The sequence below is a fragment of the Drosophila simulans genome, chromosome 2L, assembly GCF_016746395.2.
Source record: "Drosophila simulans strain w501 chromosome 2L, Prin_Dsim_3.1, whole genome shotgun sequence".
In the NCBI taxonomy this organism is placed as follows: Eukaryota; Metazoa; Arthropoda; class Insecta; order Diptera; family Drosophilidae; genus Drosophila; species Drosophila simulans.
Genome location: NC_052520.2, coordinates 23,642,138 through 23,662,311, shown reverse-complemented (window position 1 = coordinate 23,662,311; position 20,174 = coordinate 23,642,138). Strand labels below are relative to the sequence as shown.

The 20,174-nt window shown below is 38.8% G+C and overlaps 1 protein-coding gene across 4 annotated transcripts in view; it reads right to left on the bottom strand.

Moving 5' to 3' along the window:
* LOC27206899 (lachesin) overlaps positions 1–20,174 on the bottom strand; it is a 221,245-nt gene that overhangs the window by 11,595 nt on the left and 189,476 nt on the right. For all 4 annotated transcript variants that reach the window (XM_039298586.2, XM_039298587.2, XM_039298588.2 and 1 more), the window contains one exon: positions 12,950–13,213. In XM_039298586.2, coding sequence (XP_039154520.1) covers positions 12,950–13,213 — 264 coding nt within the window. The remainder of the gene's footprint in view (positions 1–12,949; positions 13,214–20,174) is intronic.

The following is a 20,174-nucleotide window of genomic DNA, read 5'->3' as shown; positions in this document are numbered from 1 at the left end:
CCATCTGCTATGCAAGCAGAACTCTAAACGAACACGAACTTAACTATTCGGCTATAGAAAAAGAACTATTAGCTATAGTATGGGCAACAAAATATTTCAGGTTTTACCTATTCGGTAGAAAGTTCGACATATTAAGCGAATAGGCTTGCACTTGTATGGCTAAGTAACATAAAAGACCCAATATGAAATTACAGAGATGGAAGATAAAACTTAACGAATACGATTATAATATTCAATATCTACCCGGTAAAGAAAATCATGTAGCTGACGCTCTATCTAGAGTTCAAATTAAGGAAAACTTCCTAGGAGAAGATGACCCAGCTTCCCTGCTCACAACAGCTACTGTGCATAGTGCACAAGAAGACAACCAAAATCACATTTCAATAACAGAAAGACCTCTTAATTATTATAACAGACAATTCGAATTCATAAAAGACAATTTTGACGACGTCCAAATAATAAAATATTTCCATAAAACCAGAATTAAAATCAGTTATAAAGAAATGACTGATACCCTTGCTAAAAATATCATTAAAGAATACATTTGCACTAAGAAAAGTGTTATTTACTTTCCTGATGAGATCGACTTTCAAATATTTCAAAATGCGTATATTCAAATCATAAGTCCCGACAGTTTCACTAAAACTATGAAAACCAGCATAAAACTAATAGACATTCAAACATACGCCCAATTCAAGGAAATCATTCTCAAAACACATAAAGAATTATTACACCCCGGTATAGAAAAACTCACACTTCAGTTCAAAGAACTTTACTATTACCCTGATTACCAAAAACTTATCCAAAACATCATAAACGAATGTGAAATTTGTAACATCGCTAAAACTGAACATAGAAACACAAAATTAATCCTTGAAACAACCCCAGAATCTTTTAGTCCCAGAGAAAAGAACGTCATGGATTTTTACTTAGTAAACAATAAACAATTCCTATCATGCATTGACATTTATTCTAAATACGCCTCCCTGATAGAAGTAAATAGTAGAGATTGGCTTGAAACTAAAAGAGCTATTTTACGCATATTCAACGATATGGGTAAACCAATAGAAATAAAAGCCGACAAAGACTCCGCCTTCATGTGCATTGCACTTAAAATTTGGTTAGAATCAGAAGGAGTAACTTTAAGTATAACAACAAGTAAAAATGGAATCTCTGACGTTGAGCGATTTCATAAAACCGTTAATGAAAAATTAAGAATAATAACAAGCGAAAATGAACCTGAAAACCAATTCACAAAATTTGAAAAAATACTTTACATTTACAATCACAAAACAAAACACAACACAACTGGTCGAACCCCAGCAGACATCTTCATTTTTGCAGGAACCCCGGCCTATAACACTCAACAAAATAAAGTAAACAAAATTGACAAACTCAATGAAAATAGACACGACTTTAACATAGACACAAACTTCAAAGAATCCCCTCTAGTTAGATCAAAAACGACTAACCCATTCAAAAAGACAGGAAACGTAAGACAAATAGATGATAAACATTTCGAAGAAACAAATAGAGGTAGAAATATAACACATTATAAGTCTAAGTTTAAAAAGAAAAAGAAAATTAATAAAAGTAAATATAATAACGATAATTCCAGGCTTACTCCCGAGCATGATATTCATGTTATGCCTCCTATCGACAATTAACACACAATACCTAGAAGTAACCCCTATCCAGGCCAAAAACGGTTACCTAATCTTTCAAACCGGATCAATAGATTTACCGATAAACCACGAATATCATCACTTATCTATTAACTTAAGTAAAACAGAAAATACTTATGGAGAACTTATTAAACAAACTCAACATTTTACTAACTCACCACAAATACAGTATCTAGTAGAAAAACTTAACAGTGAAATGAACGGCATACGAATTGTAAAACGTAGTAAACGCGGTCTTGTTAACTTTATGGGAACAATTTACAAATACTTATTCGGTACTTTAGATCAAGAAGATAAAGAAGAATTACAACAAAAAATAGCCGACATCTCTAAAAATAATGTACAAATAAGCGAACTTAACCACGTAATAGAAGTCATTAACCAAGGAATCGAATTGACCAACCATTTAAATAATAACTTTGAAGGAGAACAAATGATAAATCTAATAATCTTCAATTTACAACAATTCACTGAATACATTGAAGACATAGAGCTTGGTTTGCAACTGACACGCTTAGGTATCTTTAATCCAAAACTTTTAAAACACGACTCATTAATCCACGTCAATTCTGAAAAACTTCTTAATATTAAAACTTCAGCTTGGCGTAAATCTGATACGAACGAAATCCTGATAATATCCCACATTCCAAGAGAAATAACCAAAACACCCGTTTTTAAAATAATACCCTACCCAGACGGAAAAAGTTACATATTAACCGAAACAATACATGACAAATATTTTTCACACAATAATCAAACATACACGGCAAGTTCTCAAAGCTTAGTTGTAAATAAGTGTATAATTGGTATATTAAACCAGGTCCCAACACAATGTAGATTCAGTAAAACACATTCTGATTTTGAAATAAAATATGTAGAACCTAATATAATCACAACTTGGAACCTTCCCAAGACTATCCTAAACCAAAACTGTATCAATAGGGAAACTATAATAGAAGGCAATAACATGATAAAAGCATTTAATTGTTCGGTCCAATTAGAAGAAATATTAATTACCAACACAATGTTAGACTATACTCAAACTATCTATGTAAACAATAATGTAACAAAACTTGAACCACTCGAATACATCCAGGCAAAAGAAATAATCAAACAACACAATCAGACGAATAATATCTTTCAAATAATAACACTTGCAACATTAATCATGATAGTTATTATTGTAATATTGTACTTTATCTATAAATATAAAACTATACCTCAAAAGTTAATTGTAAAATTTAAAAATCAAACGCAAAAAAATGAAAATATTATAAGTCCTGAAAAAGACAATACTGCACCCCCCAATACCCCTGTATTGTACCCTACTCTAAACGCCTGAGGACAGGCTTTTTTTCTTAAGGATGGGGAAGTAACATATCTACACCCACAACTCCCCAATCACAACCACACACACTATTGTAAACAATCACACACACACATTAATGTCTAAGTACGAAATGTATTCAAAGATCGAGAGCCCTTCGATTATGCTTAGCTTTCATCTACGCGCAGCAAAGTGCAAAAGTCCGAAGTCCAAAGTCTAGACTCTGGGGCGAGCCAATGTCCACGTCCCCTAAACATTCGATCACTTGGCGAGCCAACTGAAATAACAAAAACTTCCGCCCACACAATCGTCTCAGGATTCTCAAATTACTCCTATTTTTCGGGGCTCCTCTCTTAACGGGAGAATAGACACCTCTCTTTCCGGGAGAATAAACGTTGATAACCTTATTCTCTTAAACTTCGCTCTTAAGCTATCCCAATCCGCCTATATAAACCCAATCATGTCCCCATACATCAGTTCAGTTCTGAGTACGTTATCAATCGCGATAACACTGCTAAGCCCACTTCAACCTCGAAGTCCATTATCCAACCTAGTGATAATCCAAAGGCTCTAGTTCTTCCTTTACTGAAAATAATAAAACGTTTAATAATAAATAAAATAACCTCCTGTGTTCTTTTTTTATTAAACACTCGGTCTGAATTCGTAAATATATATATATACATAAATCGTAAAACCCTTTATGAAATTTGAAAAAATTTGATTTAGTGTATTGAATAAGCCTCAAACAAATTTTTTCGTTAACAGTCTTTTTGCAGTTTTTTTTTTTATCTTTTTTATTTAATTTATTGCAGTAACGAAAAACCTAAAAGAAAGAAATAGATGTAAATGAAGTAAGTCAGCTATGCATAGTATATTAAAATGCTTTAACCCTACTTTGAAAAGAAATCAACGAATTTAAATTTAAATTTAATTTTAATTCGTATATTAAGGAAATCATCTGTTAATTTACATTAACTTATACCCTAGTTCTAATTGAAATTACTAAACGTTTTCTTACACATTTGAATATAATAGTATACTATTGTATATAATTTATCCAGATACTATCCCTTTATTAAATTTGTAATTTTTGCATACAATATAAACATTTATCTATTAACGCGAATAAGTGATTAAACAATAAAATTCTAAAACAGCAATAACATTATTTAGCTGATGTTACCGCGGTCGAAGGGTGTTTAAAGGGAAGGGAAGCCATGCTCTATCGGCAGGTGATCGTAGGTAGGGTGGGCTATAGGCGAACTCAACAGCATCTGTGTGCTTTACCGCCGAAGTGTGAAGACGTTTTTATCGAGCTCCGCACAAAATCGGTTGTTTTGAGTGAAGTAAACGCCAAATAAAGTAAACTAAATAAAAAATCCGAAAGCGAAAGAGACGCTCTATGCGATGCAAGATCGCTTAAATATATAGTGATTTGTTATCTTAAATTATAAAACTATGAGTCAGAACGACACTCGCGCTCAGCGACAGCGCGAGCAAGACGAACGTCGGCTCTCAATTCAACGCAACAACGCGTACTTCTCCTACGTCTCACCGACAATCCCAAACGCAGACATCGAGCGGTCAATAACCCATAGCCCAAGAAACCTTCTTCTACCAACAAATCAAGAAAGGGCGCGCTCCTGCTCCCCCGCTCTCTTAGCTCCGACAGAAGCCCCGCTACCTCCAACAACAACAGCTGGAGATAGACCGACAGCCCGCTCTACCTCGTCATCGGCTGCACCCGCTCACGCTCAGACTGAGTCAGCGAAAGCAAAACCGCAAGCAATAAACGGTACTGCTGCACTACCAGCAAGACAAAACGAAAACGTAAACAAAAAAGCTGGGTCGACCTGGCAGACTGGAATGGACCGCTACATTACAATAAAGCGAAAGCTCAGCCCGGAAAATTCAGATTTGGAAAACAAGCCGAAAAATACACGCAACAACTCTACCTTGATCAAAAATGTAGCCCCTGCAAATACCAACAGATTTGCCTTGCTGGTAGATACCGCTGAGGACGTACCGCTGGGATCCGTTGATATCGAACCGAAGAAAACAAAACCTCCGCCAATATACATCCGCGAGAAGAGCACAAGCGGTTTTGTAAATACTTTGATTGGCCTTATTGGAAAAGATAGCTTTCATATAATTCCCCTCGTAAGAGGTACTATCAATGAAATCAAACTTCAGACGACAACTACAGAAAAGTCACAAACTATTTTACCGCACAAAAAATAGGCTTCTACACCTACCAGCTTAAAAGCAGCAAGGGCCTGCAAGTAGTACTGAAGGGCATTGAGTCTGATGTTACGCCCGAAGAGATAACTGAGGCGCTAAAGGAAAAGGGATTTTACGCCAAAAGCGTGTTCAATATCAAAAACAGAAACAGGCAGCCCCAACCACTCTTCAAGATTGAGCTTGAACCAGAAAACAAGCCTCCTAGAAAAAACGAGGTTCACCCAATTTACAAACTCCAGCTCCTTCTGCACCGTAGGATCACGGTAGAAGAGCCGCACAAACGTAACGCCCCTGTACAATGTACAAACTGCCAAGAGTATGGCCACACGAGGTCGTATTGTACACTTCGCCCGGTGTGCGTAGTCTGTGGAGATCTCCACGACTCCAAACAGTGTCAAACTAACAAAAAAAATGCATGCGAGAAAAAATGCAATAACTGTGGGGGCAATCACACAGCAAACTACAGAGGCTGTCCAATCTACAAAGAGCTGAAAATCCGTCTTCACAAAAGAATGAACACGGCGCGGGCATACCAAGGAACAGCTACGCTGATACCATCAGAGACAAATCCTGAAGTAATTTTCTCGAAAGCAGCAAGTTTCGCTCCCTGGCCTACATCCAACACTAACAAGACAACATTTGCAAACGTTTTAAAATAAGGTATGACGCCTCCAACCCAAAATTCCCGAACTCCACATGAAGTGCACACAAAATTAGACACACAACAAAACTATAAACAAAAACTGAAGCTATGATGCAAGCCTTACAACAGAGCATGATGGAATTTATGACATTTATGAAGACCACCATTCAAGACATGATGCGTAATCAAAACCTTTTGATACAAATGCTTGTAGCCCAACAATCAAATAAATACGGGCTACCTTACGCATAGCTACGTGGAACGCCAAGGGCGTTTCACAGCGAAAACTTGAGCTAGCTCAATTCCTACATGAGAAGCATATCGACGAAATGCTTCTTTCGGAAACTCATCTCACAAGCAAATACAATTTTCAAATAAGAGACTACCATTTCTACGGTACAAATCATCCCGACGGAAAAGCACACGGTGGCACCGCCATACTCATAAGGAACCGTATGAAGCACCACTTTTACAAAGAATTTGCGGAAAATCATCTTCAGGCCACATCTATCAACATTCAGCTGGATGACAACACTCTCCTTACACTAGCGGCCGTATACTGTATATATACGGCCGTATATATACATCCAAAGAGACTTAAATATCCCATCAGTTACCAGCGCAATCACGGAACTTAAGGAAAAATACCATAGCAAGCTTTAAACGCACCCCAACCACCTAGCGCGAGGTCTAATCCAGCTCAGCAGCCGTTCCCGTCTCTGGCGGAAGGACCTACCAACCCAGCGAATAAATTATTAGGGCCGTTTAATCATAGAACAGTTGGAAAAATAATACAACTGTTCAAAAATACTTGTTATAGTTAAGATTCTTAAACTTATTGTTAGTTCTTATACAAGAAGATTCAATAAATAAAAAAAAGCAAAGTACAAAAAAAAAAAAAAAAACAGCATTTGTGGCTCTCCAAAAATTTTCCGCTGTTCTCTTTTCTTCTTATCCATTTCCTTGATCTTAATTCTGCACCCTATAATTTTTTAAATGCACTTTCTTTGAATGTATGTACGATTTCTTCCAGTTACGATAACTAGCACTCAAGTTTTGTCGAATGCACACTAAAATCTTAGTCTATTTTCATAGTAGTAGTTAGTTAGTGTAGTTAGTGTTAGGGCCAGCGAGCAAGACCTCCACCCCTTCAAGCAGTCGACCTTGGATTTGGATAGTGAAGACATCGAGGAATATCGGTTTAGGGAAGCCTATATAAGCAGTCTGAGCGCTGGAAGCAAAGTTGAGGATAATAAGAATGCATGTAAACGACTCGAAGCAACGTAAGCAGCTAGGGAGCTTAAGTCGCGAAAGCCAACAAGAAGCAAGATCGCTACGTCGAGACGTTAGTGTCGAGGCAAGTGACCGGATTTAGAAATAGGCAGATGAGGTCCATTAGGACAAAGCACGGTCAGGTTTAGACGCCTTGCTACACCATCCGTTAGTATTTGAACATTCGGTTCCAATTCTAGCAAGGAACAGGATGCGTGTTGGGATTCATCGGGCATTTGCCTAAAGAGTTCGTAAGAACCGAGCAGGCGTGGTTCCGGCCCGATCAGTCAAAGCAGTCGTGAGGCTAACGCGGTGTCGTTTCGCCTGACGATTACATAAAAGACGCAGCCGTTGGCTACCGTGAGTCCGCGTACGGTAGATATTCCTAGCCCAACAGCGCACACCTCACCGTACAGGACAACGAGAGCGGCAGGACTGTGAAAACACAGCCTTCGAGCAATTCATCTACTGATGCGTAAACCGGGTGAACACACGCCTTAGTGGTAACTTAGTGGAATGAGGTAATGTTGCATATGTTTGAAATACCTTTGCAAGTGGATCGGCAAAAGCCCTGATCTGATAATAATAATATTTGCTAAAAATAGGGAGGAAGGGTAGGACATTGTTTTGCGCTTAGTGTTAACGAAATTATAAAACTGATTCGGATCCTGTGCGAACTGGAACTTGCATCGGTTTAAATAGTTATTGTAACACTAAGCTGCACGGCCAAATTTAACCGAAGAAATCGGACTCATGCGAGACGGAATTCGCGGACAAAAAAAATCACCCGAAGTGAAAAGAAAAAAAAGTGAAAAAATTAAAATCACAAAAATAAAGATAGATCGAATCAAAAAAATCACCCGAAAGGAAAAAACACAAGTCCCAACTTTCAACAAAGTGGAAAAATCTAAATAACCACATATATAGGCAGCAGCGACATCGGCAGCGACGACAGCGGCAGTACTGGTGGCGAAAGAAAGCCGTCCGCAAAACACCTCGACAATAAAATGAATTTATTAACATGTGAGTAGGCTTTTTGTCCAAAAGTTCGCCAATAAGTAAAAAATATTTAACAAATTGTGAGCTTAAAACTTAATAAATAGAATAAATTCTCATGTGCTAGAAAATGCAAAATAAAAAAAAAATACTCCAAATAAATGATATCCAGCAAGTTGTGGAGTTGAAATTTTAGCAAATCACAAATTAATTTGATATTTAACTCTCGCTAGGAAATACAACAAATACTTATAATTAATATTCTACAAACTCTTGATTTAATTCTATAACACCTGCAAAATTGTTGTATCCTCTTATGCAATTAAAACATAAACGCAGGATTTAGCCTCTTCAGTTTATTCTGTACTTTACATTTCCAGCTTTAGCATTCGACTGACTCCCTCTCCGTTAGCGATCTGCATCTATGCTTGTTGCTACAGAGCCGATGTTGCTAAACAGAGAGAATGCCAACCGAAAGCGAACCATGACTTAATGTTTATACACTTAATGTTTATATACTATGTTGCTATACTAATCTTATGTATGCGTACCTCTAGCCTTTACATAAAAACTGTCTCATGTATAGGGATACTGGGAACATTTCCTGAGACGAAGAAGTCCTAGAACTTTTACACGGAAAAGTGCCAGTAAAAAATAGAACTGCGCACTTCAAAGGCAGGAAGAACTATTCGAAGCATAATTAACCACAATTATGGGGGAGTTAAGCTTACTTAAAGATAAAAACCCGAGTATCCGGACATAACAGGAAATCGAATTGAATCCAAAAATTAAGTGTAGTGAGCCTCTTGATATGGTCAAGTCTGTTCCAGAATGTGACGGTAAACATGAAAATTACTTTTCCTGGAGACAGGCCGCCACTGCAGCCTACAAAATATTTGCGCCTTTCGAAGGTAGCAGCCGACATTATCAGGCCGTCGGAATCCTTAAAAATAAAGTAAGACGGTATTTAATTTTCACGCCATAATAGCGCGATTAGACTTTACGTATGCGGACAAAACTCCGGCTGACGTAATAAAACAAGAATTATGTTTGTCGAGGCAGGAAGAATTACCCCTACTCAAATACTATGATGAGATAGAACGGAAGATAACGCTTCTTACAAACAAAACAGTAATGACACACGACGCAGCCGCAGCGGACGTCCTTAATGAGCACCACAGGGATGACGCTTTACATGCGTTCATATCTGGCTTAAAAAAAATCATTAAAAATTGCCGTTTTTCCGGCACAACCGCGGGACTTGCCATCAGCATTGGCGTTAGCTCAAGAAGCTGAGTCAAGTAACGACAGAAGTATTTTCGCGGCCACATTCTATATGCAACTTCATGCCGGAAGAAAACACCGACGAAGAAGATTATGACTCCGTTGCCCAGGCAAGCGCCATAGAAATACAGGACGAGCTGGATGCAGAGGACTCCTGCAATTTTTCCATCCAAGAAAGCAGTAGCGGAAACACCGATACCTTCCTTTGTGGGGGAAATCCTCCACATTGACATTTTTTCAACGGTTGGAACCCTTTTTCTGACGTGCATTGACAAATTCTCGAAGTTTGCCACGGTGCAGGCCATTGCATCGTGGACATAAAATCTCCTCTATTACACATAGTAAATTTTTTTCCAAAAATAAAAAGAATTTATTGCGATAACGAAAAATCATTTAATTTCGAAACCATTAAGACAATTTTGCTAAATCACTTCAATATTACCATTTCCAACGCCCCCCCTCTACACAGCACCTCAAACGGTCAAGTAGGGAGGTTTCATAGTACTCTGGCAGAAATAGCCAGATGCCTGAAACTAGAAACCAATTTAAACGACACTACCGAATGAATTCTTTTAGCAACTAACAAGTACAACAACTCAATCCACCCAGTAACGAATGAAAAACCAATAGAAATCGTACACTTAAAACCCGCGGAATTTGAAAGAGGAATTAGCAGAAAAATTAAACGGGCCCAAGAGAAAACCTTTGATACCGTAAACAAAAATAGGGATTATAAAGACTACCAGGTTGGCGAAAAAATTTTCTTAAAAACCAACAAACGACTAGGAATCAAGCTTTCCCCATTATGCTCAGAAGAAACCATAGAGGCAGACCTTGGGACAACGGTCCTAATAAAGGGGAGGGTGGTCCACAAGGACAATCTACGATAAACATCTTCGCAAGAGTCCTGACCCCGTTTCCAATCTTTTATTATATCTTTTTAGGTTACAGTTTCCCATTCTAATTTTTATACTAATAGCTGTTAAGACAGACGCGACGGTACGGCTTAACGACTATACGAACGCAGACTACATCCCAATAGAGGACAATGAAATAGTCATCTGGGAATCGTACGGATACTTGCAACACTCGACAAACATAACAACGTACGAGGACTACGCCGATCAGACAGCGACAATGACAAGGACATATACAGACGACCACCGGACACCAGTAATTATGACGGACTTGACACACATTCGCAAATTAGTAGCCACTCTAAGATTCCACCATAGGACTGATAGGAGTTTAAATTTGATCGGAACGGCACTTAAGGTCATTGCCGGTACCCCCGACTTTAACGATTGGGAAGAAATAAAATTCAATCAAGAGCAGTTAATAAGAACAGAAGAAAGCCAAACAGAATTAAATATCAAATTCCAAACACGATTGAATGAACTTGCAACAGCAATGAATCAAATTTCCAAAACTGAAACAGATAAAGAAACACACTTACTAGAGATCATTTTAGCTAAAAATAGAATTGTTATTACAGATTTAGAAAATATTCTTATGGGCTTAACCCTAGCAAAACTAAACATTGTAAGGACATCAATTTTAGACGAAACCGATATTGGCGAATTTAGAGACAGACAGCCTATTGACATTAGTCTAATAGAGCTTCTAGCTCTATTCTTTAGAAGTATCTAGCATAAGCGTATTCCAAAACTCAGAAATTTTACATTTTTTAATTAAATTCCCTAACCCTAAGATTAAATGTAAGAAAATTACAATCTTCCCGGTCCAGCACAACAACAAGATCTTGAACTTCGACGACGGAAATCTGGTGGCGGAATGCAGATCCCGGAACATCAACATCGGGAACTGCAAGACGACGGTCGGCGCCACTTTCTGCAAAGAACTGCAGAATGGCACTTGCGCTCAGCAGATAATCTCCAGGGCCTTTGCACACTGTTCTACACTTCCCGGCCACCTGGATTCGGTGACCATTGTGTATCACGGCACTCTCATTGTGAATGATGCCAACGTGACCATAACCGACAGCCGAGGGAAAGACCAGAAAGTTTCGTGTACCTACCTGGTAACATACATCGAAAAGGTAGCCCTCAATGGGACTTGGTACATTAATCAGCTATGAAATTCACATAAAAAACCTGCTGTATCGGTCATCGCCGTTGTAAACGTCACGACTCATCAGAATAGGTTAAGCCTTCCACTTCTCCACGAACTAAGTCTGAGGACTCTTAGAGAGAAACTCACTTCGGGGTCCCTCCTCAGCAATTCCTTCGCCATACTTGCTGCCTTCCTATTGTGCTCCACCATTTGGTTGAGCTACCACCACCTAAAGACCAGGAGCCACACAAAGCCAGGAGCTAACAGTGATGTGGAGCAAGTGGTTCACCGGGACGGCGACCTGTTAAAAGGCGGAAAAGTTAACACATGCAGTTCTCACGGAGTGAAACTGCTGAATTGCAGGCCATATCCGGTTGTCTGCACGCGCACTAAACAAACTGCTGATCGCGTACTCCAGGGGCATTTGCCCGGAGCCCGCACGGATCGCCCTGATGCAGAACTGCTGACCTGGCCTTCTGCCAGCAGTTCTGCTGCGGACCAGAGGCCTGGAGTTGAACCGGGACCGAATTCTTAAGTTAGTTTTTAATCATACTCAGAGTGCGCGTTCCAAAAAGTTTATTGGCAAGTCTATAGAAATTTACAAGACTAAGAAATATATAAAAAACTATCAAAAAAGGGTCAAAAATGTGGCCGTGGCAGTTTTGGTCGCTTTGTGGGCATAGTGTTGTGCGTGGCAAAATTGTTTTTTGGCAGATCGATAAAAATTGACAAGATTTATATAAATTTAAAAAAAAAAAATAACACAACATTTGCAAAGGTGTGAGCGATGCAAATCTGTATGGTTTGTAGGCGGTAGAGTGGGCGTGACAACACTTGAAAACAAACTTGAATCGATGCCTCTGGAAGATGCATGCTTAATCTAAAATGCATAGCTGTTATAGCTCCTGAGAATAGGGCGTTCGTACAGGCAAATCTCGCCGAAATGCCATCCAGGACCGGATGTGCCAACAATAACATCGACGACGCTGCGCCAGCCCAGTAACGCATTTCGCTTTAGCGAAAGCGGCGTGCAAGGGTCAGCGTAATGCGAGGCGGGCATGTGCGTGCTGGGTGACCGTTGAGGGCATGAAACTCCAGTTGGCAGTCAGAGCAGTTGGCTCTAATAAAAGAACCATTTAATAATACAAACGTATTCGGTTTAATTTACATACTTTTTATGGTCGGAAACGCTTCCTTCTCTTTGTTAGTATACCCTTTTACTCTACGAGTGACGGCTATAAAAAAGGTCTAATAAAGGGATCGTTGGGGAAACGGTCTTATATCGTTGATCTTCGTGTCGAACACGATTAAAAAAAAAAATATTCCAAATAATTGAAATTTATATCTTATTTATCCAATGTTGACCAATTGCATGAATTTCCTACATTTTCATTATTTTCTTTTTTAACAATGTAAATTGAAACGTACCGTCCTCTCTGTTTATCATGCTGTTGATGTGTCCACTTTCTAAAGCGATATTAGAATTTTCACTGTTAGTGAACTTTAACAAATCAAGCCCTTCGTTATGTTCTTCGTTCTCCTGTTGAATTTGATTTGCGAAATGCGTTTCCTGAAATCGTAACACTTCGTTTAGGCCCTTCTTGTGACTTGCTGGGTGCTTCCGCCGCGATTTTCCTGTTGTTTGCATGTAAGGTGTTGGTGTCGTAGTCAACTTTGGGGGCAGCCGTAGCTCTGCAAGACATTATGGAATGATTATTATAGGATGCAATAAAACAGCAAAGGTCATAGATATTGGGATTGGATCTCTTTGGTTATAGCTGACTAAATTTTTCGTAACAATGTGTAATACGTTTATTTTTTTGTTTTATTTTTTATTTCTGCTCGGATCTTATACACCGTTTAACTCACCATATTGGCTTTTGTAAATGAATTTTTTAATATTTTGGAATTTTCATATATATTATACTGTTATTATAAATTTCAAAATATTAAAGCCCCAAAAACACTTGAAAAGCGATCTATAATATATGACAAAATACCTGTTTACTGGAAAGACAGCCAATAAGTCACTTATGCTATGGTTTATTCCAAGATGCAGACTACCTAAGCAAAAGCTTGTCTACAAAATAAAATACAAGAGAGTATGATATAGTCGATTTCGATTTCTAGGACTATCAGATATCCGTTACTCAGCTGGTGAAAATACGACCGTTAAGTTTCAAAATTTTTTCTGTGATATCGATAGATATTGGGGAATAAAAAGGAGGGGCGTGACCAAACTGGTTTTGGTAAACTGATAGAAATTGGTAAGACAAACAATAAATCGAAGAAAAACCAAAACATTTTTCAAAAGTGTGGGCATGGTAGTTTTGGGCGGTTTCTGGTTGGTGGGCCTGCAGGAAGTAAGTTGTTTAGAGAGCTGCCAGAAGTCGTTTTGACAGAGCCATCAAACACGACCAGAAGCTTTGTGCTTGTGCTCTTCTACTTATGTACGCAATGGTAGCAAAAGATAATTGTGCTACCGATAGTTCCTTTTTTACAAGAGACATGTGGCCTAAATCTATATACTCCAGTTCAAGCGATATTAAGCACTAACACTCCGATAAAAGTTGCGACCGCGTGGGGTCACCAAATGTTTATGGGGAAGAAAAACAATATACGGGATATAACATAATGCATTTGTGATTTCTTCTACCAAGCAAAAGCAAGAAAAAACATCATTAAATTAAGTTTTACCACGAAGTCAACAAAACAGTGAACAAATAAAATACGCACGCACTTAACAAAACAAAATTTGGTGACTAAAACAGTAACAAAACAAATTGAATAAACCACCACAAAACTTAAAAAGAAATGAGAGAATTCTATAGTCGAGATCCCCGACTATCAGATACCCTTTACTCAGCTCACTTTTCTAGGATATCCGATAGATGTTGGGGAATAAAATAAGCAAAAAGTTTTTTGGCAAATCGATAGAAATTTAAACGACTAATATAATTAGAAAAAATATCCAATAATTAAAATATTCATACGGACAGACGGACATGGCCCGATCAAAGACACTAGAATAACAAGATGCGTAGCGGCCATACATTGGTTTGGCACTATGCAGCCACTTTTTTGGTTATGGTCAAAATTGCTCTTTGTCCGCTTGCTTATGCTGAGAGCGTAAGAAATCTAAAAATAGAATTTGCCTGCTTGTGTGAGTAAAAACAATGGACCAGAGCGTGTATATGTGTGCGTACTTGTGCTAGAAGACGATTTTCGGGCCGAAATAAATTCTGATCGAAGAAACGAATTTACATGTTTGGAGTTTTGGCAAATTTCGTAGCAATATATTGAAAGAAAATAATAAATAACAATTTATGCTGTGACTATTATAATTTTAAAGTTTTTTTAATTCGTTTGTTAAAATCGCCGCTCGAATCAGCTACCGTTTACATATTTATGTTGATAATTAATTATGTGTAATATATATAACATTCATTATTTACATAAAACTATAATGAGAAAGCACTACTTTCATTTGTGCACTTAATGCATTGTTAACTGTCTAAATATGTGTTTAGACATGATAAGTCGGCAAACTATAAATATGTTCTATTTATGGGCCGCAATAAACATGTCACTGGACAGCATAAGTGGCAACTACAGACAAGTACGATTGCAGCGGCCTTATGCCGAAGTGTTAAGAGATATGACCACGCGGGAGGTGACTAGCGCGGTCATAGGCCACAGACATAAATTTAAGAATAAAACTCAGCTGCATTTACCAACGCAGACTGTGTCGTCTTACAAGCGCTGCATTATATAATTAGATGATAAGAACCTATGTAAGAACGAATAAAAGGCGAAGCACTCGCAGCAGCGAGTCAGTTAGATTCAAACACCCGAATTAAACTCATTAAGTGTACGCAGAAGTTTAAAGTGTGAAAATTTTGGTCCTTCAAGAAATTCTGTTGTTTTCCCCCACCAGTGGTAAGAAACACAGAAGAAAAAACCAGCGCTTCAAAGTAAAAAGAGCAAGGTTATTCGAGTGATTCTGTTGTTTCCCCCACCAGTGGTAAGAAACACAGAATAAAAGACCAAGCCTTAAAGTACTAGGACTATAAGGTGAAACATTGTGTTCTTGCTTTTCCTTGGCTGATCAATCAGCTGTGAGTCGAGGCACAGCTAGGTCAACTAGGGCGACCAATCAAAAAATCCTCCAACGGATAACGCCAAAGAATACAAGCAGAAAGCACAAAAAAGTCACAGTGATTGTTTTCCCAAGATGTTGTCGGGAAGATCTGTGAAATTGATGCAAGAACAAGGAGAGCTGCAGAACAAAATTCTGCAAGCCATCAAGGAAAAGGCATCTATATCAGCAATAGATGTATTGGTAGTCCGATTTACTACTAACAACAATGCGCTGGTAAAATTGGGAGTTGGCGATCATCAATATTTTAATGATAAAATATTTATGAAAACTATGGATGCTATCAAGGCCTACAAGGAGTCACTATTAAAGGTAGAAACACTTTAAGAAATAAATATACCAAGCGGATCAAAATGATCTGATACCGCATCAGCTCGGAGCTCCAGTCCAGTTGATAATCTGGTTCAACTGGTGGATAGAAGAGCGGACAGGGTGAGGCCACAAATGAGCCCTAGATAGTTCTAGTGAGATTGAACTAGTCAAGCAGCTGGCAATTATGAAAAGTCATTGGTCCAACGTGACGGACACACTGAAACTGCTTGAAAACAAGTATGACAGAACTGCCTTTGATCAAGATGAGGCAGACATTCTGCAATCTGAAGTTGCCGCACTAGAGATGGTACTTCAAATGAAGTTGGAACAGTTCAAAAGTTCCAACTACGACGTGCCAGAACTCCCAAAAGTGGACCTTCCAACGTTCAATGGAAATGCGAAGGAATGGCCAACATTTAACGAGCTGTTCTCTGAGCTAATAGACAACAGGAAGGATCTCAGCAACACAAGGAAGCTGGCATATTTAAGAGCCTGCTTAAAAGGAGAAGCTCAAATGGTGGTTAGCCATTTGATAACGGGATCAGCGGCTAGCTATACAGCAGCGTGGGAGCTTATCTGCAAACGCTATGAGAATAGCAGAAAAATATTCTCCCAACACTTCAACATATTAATGGAACTGCAGTGCTGCCCCATGATGAGAAAAACTTAAGGAAGTTTTTGGATACTGCGACTGAGAGCATATTCATCATAAAGGAAAAAGGAAAAATAGAAAGCTCTGCTGACGTAATTTTAGCAGAAATTCTACTGCGGAAATTTTCGCCAGAAGCCTTACAGCTCTATGAACAGCACGTAAAAAAGGCAAGAGCTATACAGTCCTTGCAAGACGTACTGGAGTTTATTGAGCAACAAAACAACTCAGTAAATGCCATTACGAAAAATACCGCTCAGCTTGCTACAAGAAAAGTGCAAGCTAGATCGTGTGCCTTTTGCTCTAAGGATGGCCACGATATGATAAAGTGTCTCATATTCAGAGCACAATCAATCAAAAAAAGAAAAGAATTCGTTCAAAAGAACAGCATGTGCTTTAGATGCTTTGGAAAGCATAATGCTACCGACTGCAGAAAGGAAATTACATGCAATCGATGCTCCAAAGGACACAACAGCCTTCTTCACGAAGACACAAAACGCAGTATCAACAGGAATAGCCTCAAGCAAGGCCAAGACACACTATTGGCTACAGCTGTTGTTTTAGTGAAAAACAAAGCTGGAGGTTACAACGAGTTGGGGGTGCTTATTGACGGTGGATCCCAGAAGACGCTGATTTCAGAGGAAGCAGCACAAATATTAAGGATTCCCAGAATAAGGAGTCAATTATCCAAAAATAGCGTCCACCTGACGATCAAACCAAAAATTCCCAGCAGCTTTAAAACATCAACGAAAGCACCAACACTCCATAGAACCTTCCCAGCAAAAAGTTTGATATTGATATCAACAAAGAGTGGAAGGGCTACAGGCTAGCAGATCCACAATTCAACGAGCCAAGCTGAATTGACATGGTGATAGGTGTGGATCTAATTCCCCTGAGTATAATGGAGAAAATAAAAACCAGATTTGGATGGATTGTGTCCGGAAATATAACTCGAGCTGCAAAGCAAAAAATAATAAGTGCCACTACAACAATAAATCTAAAGGACCTGGGACGCTTTTGGAAATTGGAAGATGAAGCCGAGGATACGATTACAGACAATGCAGAATGCGAAAGAAAATTCAAAGAAACAACTGTCACCAACGAGGAAGGCAGATTTGTGGTTTCAATTCCATTCCACAAAGAGGCAAAGCTGGGAGACTCTTGCGAACAGGCAATGGCAAGGCTTATGGAAATGGAAAATAAGTTTCAAAGAAACCCAAAGAACTGGGCTGCATACAACGAATTCATGAAAGAATACCTTAAGATGGGACATATGGAATCTGTAAAGACAACGGGCAAAGGTAAATACTATTTACCCCATCAAGCAATCATCAGGCCTGGAAGCTTAACTACGAAGCTACGAGTAGTTTTTGACGCATCCGCAAAGGCGACAAATGGACTAAGCCTAAATGACGTTATTATAGCTGGTCCTAAGATTCAAAAGGATATATTCGATATTCTAATTAAATGGCGCAAGTGGCAATATGTTATGGTAGCTGACATTGAAAAAATGTGTCGCCAAATAAAGGTTGCTGAGAAAGACCAAGAATACCAATATATCCTATGGAGAGATGATCCAAAATTGCCGATCAGTGAGTTTAAGCTAACAACCGTAACTTATGGCACATCGGCAGCACCTTTCTTAGCAGTCCGATGTCTACGAGAGTTGGCAGATCGCTTTTGCCAAGAGGATAGCGTCTTAGCATAAACAATTAGAGACGACTTTTATATGGATGACTTCATAACTGGAGCAGACACAGTCAACGAGTGCTATAAACTTCAAAGGAAATTGAGACAAGTGATGGTGAAGGCCGGCATTCATCTGCGAAAATGGGTTGCAAATGACGAACGTATTTTAGCCGACATTCAGAACGACGGTGCTACGGAGAAAATCTGCATTGAGGAGAATGAAACTTCAATGGGATACGAAGAAGGATACGTTTACGTTTTCGGCAGAAAACCCAATGCTAACACGCATAACAAAGCGGTTAGTGTTATCACAGCTGTTCAGAATATTCGACCCACTAGGATGGTTGGCACCTGTAACGATTCAAGGCAAATGTTTCATTCAGGAACTGTGGAAGTTACCGATGACTTGGGACGTTGAATTGGAATCCAACTTAGCTAACTGGTGGATGGAATATGCTAAAGGTCTATCATGTTTAGAAGAGCTACATGGACTCCGCGATGCATCAGAGAAAGCATATGCAGCGGCTGTATATACAAAAGTAGGCGGCAGAGTTACTTTGCTAGCAGCAAAAGGCTAAGTAAATCCTATAAAAAACAGGAAAACAATTCCAAAGTTGGAATTATGTGCTGCGCATTTATTAAAATTAAAAAATAAAGTTATTAGCGAAGGTGCTGGCTATATGGAGCAACAAGATCACAACGCATGCATGGAGTGATTCGCAAATTACTGTTGCTTGGATACAGAACAAGCGCAGCAAGGATAAGTTCGTCAGAACTAGAGTAGAAGAAATCAAGAAACTAATTCCCAATGTCAAATGGAATTACGTTAAATCGGAAGACAATCCAGCAGACGTGGCTTCAAGAGGGATATCACCGCAAGCTCTTAAAATCTGTGAAATTTGGTGGTGAGGGCCGAATGGGCTAGCTATAGATGCACAACACTGGCCCATTCAAATGGAATCGGAAATTGTTGTGGTATCCGCATTGATAAAATCCGATTATCTTCAAAATCATCTTTTATCGAAGTATTCATCGATCGGCAAACTTCTTAGAGTAGTGGCGTATGTATTACGCTTCATAACAAAGCTGAGAGGAAAATCGCAGCAGCCGTCACATCTTACGGTGGAGGAATTAAAGCTAGCAAAGATTGCCGTGGTAAAGATACAACAACAGCTGGATTTTGGACACGAAGTCAGACTACTCAAAAACAAAAGACCATTAGACCCAAAGAGCTAAATCCGTTTTTGGATAGTTATGGCGTACTTCGAGTTGGTGGACGATTGCAAAACGCAATGATACCCTATAATGTAAAACATCCAATTATACTGGATAAGTCACATTTGACTTGGTTAATTGCAAAGGATGCTCATAAAGAAACTCTGCATGGCGGAATTAACATTATGAGAACTTATATTCAGAGGGAGTTCTAGATATTTGGCATACAAAATTCCTTAAAGAAATATTTAAGGGAATGTATTGTATGCAAGTTATCCAACCCATGAACATAGATCCCTTCCACAGTTTATAAACAAATTTCAATTTTCAATCTCGTCGGCATTTCCTTTGTCTTTGTTTTTGTGATTGCCTTTGCCAGCACTCAGCTACCCGCTAATATAAGCAACCCAAACTTAACGTAAACACAGCTTCCGCTTGGAGACCAAACCACGGCCAACTTATTGCGCATAAATCAAAAACTGTTTCGACCAGCATAATTGAATTTCACAATGCAGTGAAATAATTTCAGCATAAAGCTTTTATCGAAAGTTTGGTAATTTTCCAAAAGAAAAGCTTCTGGCCGAGGTTGATTGGATTAGGACTTAGAATTTGAAGATCAGTCTGAATCG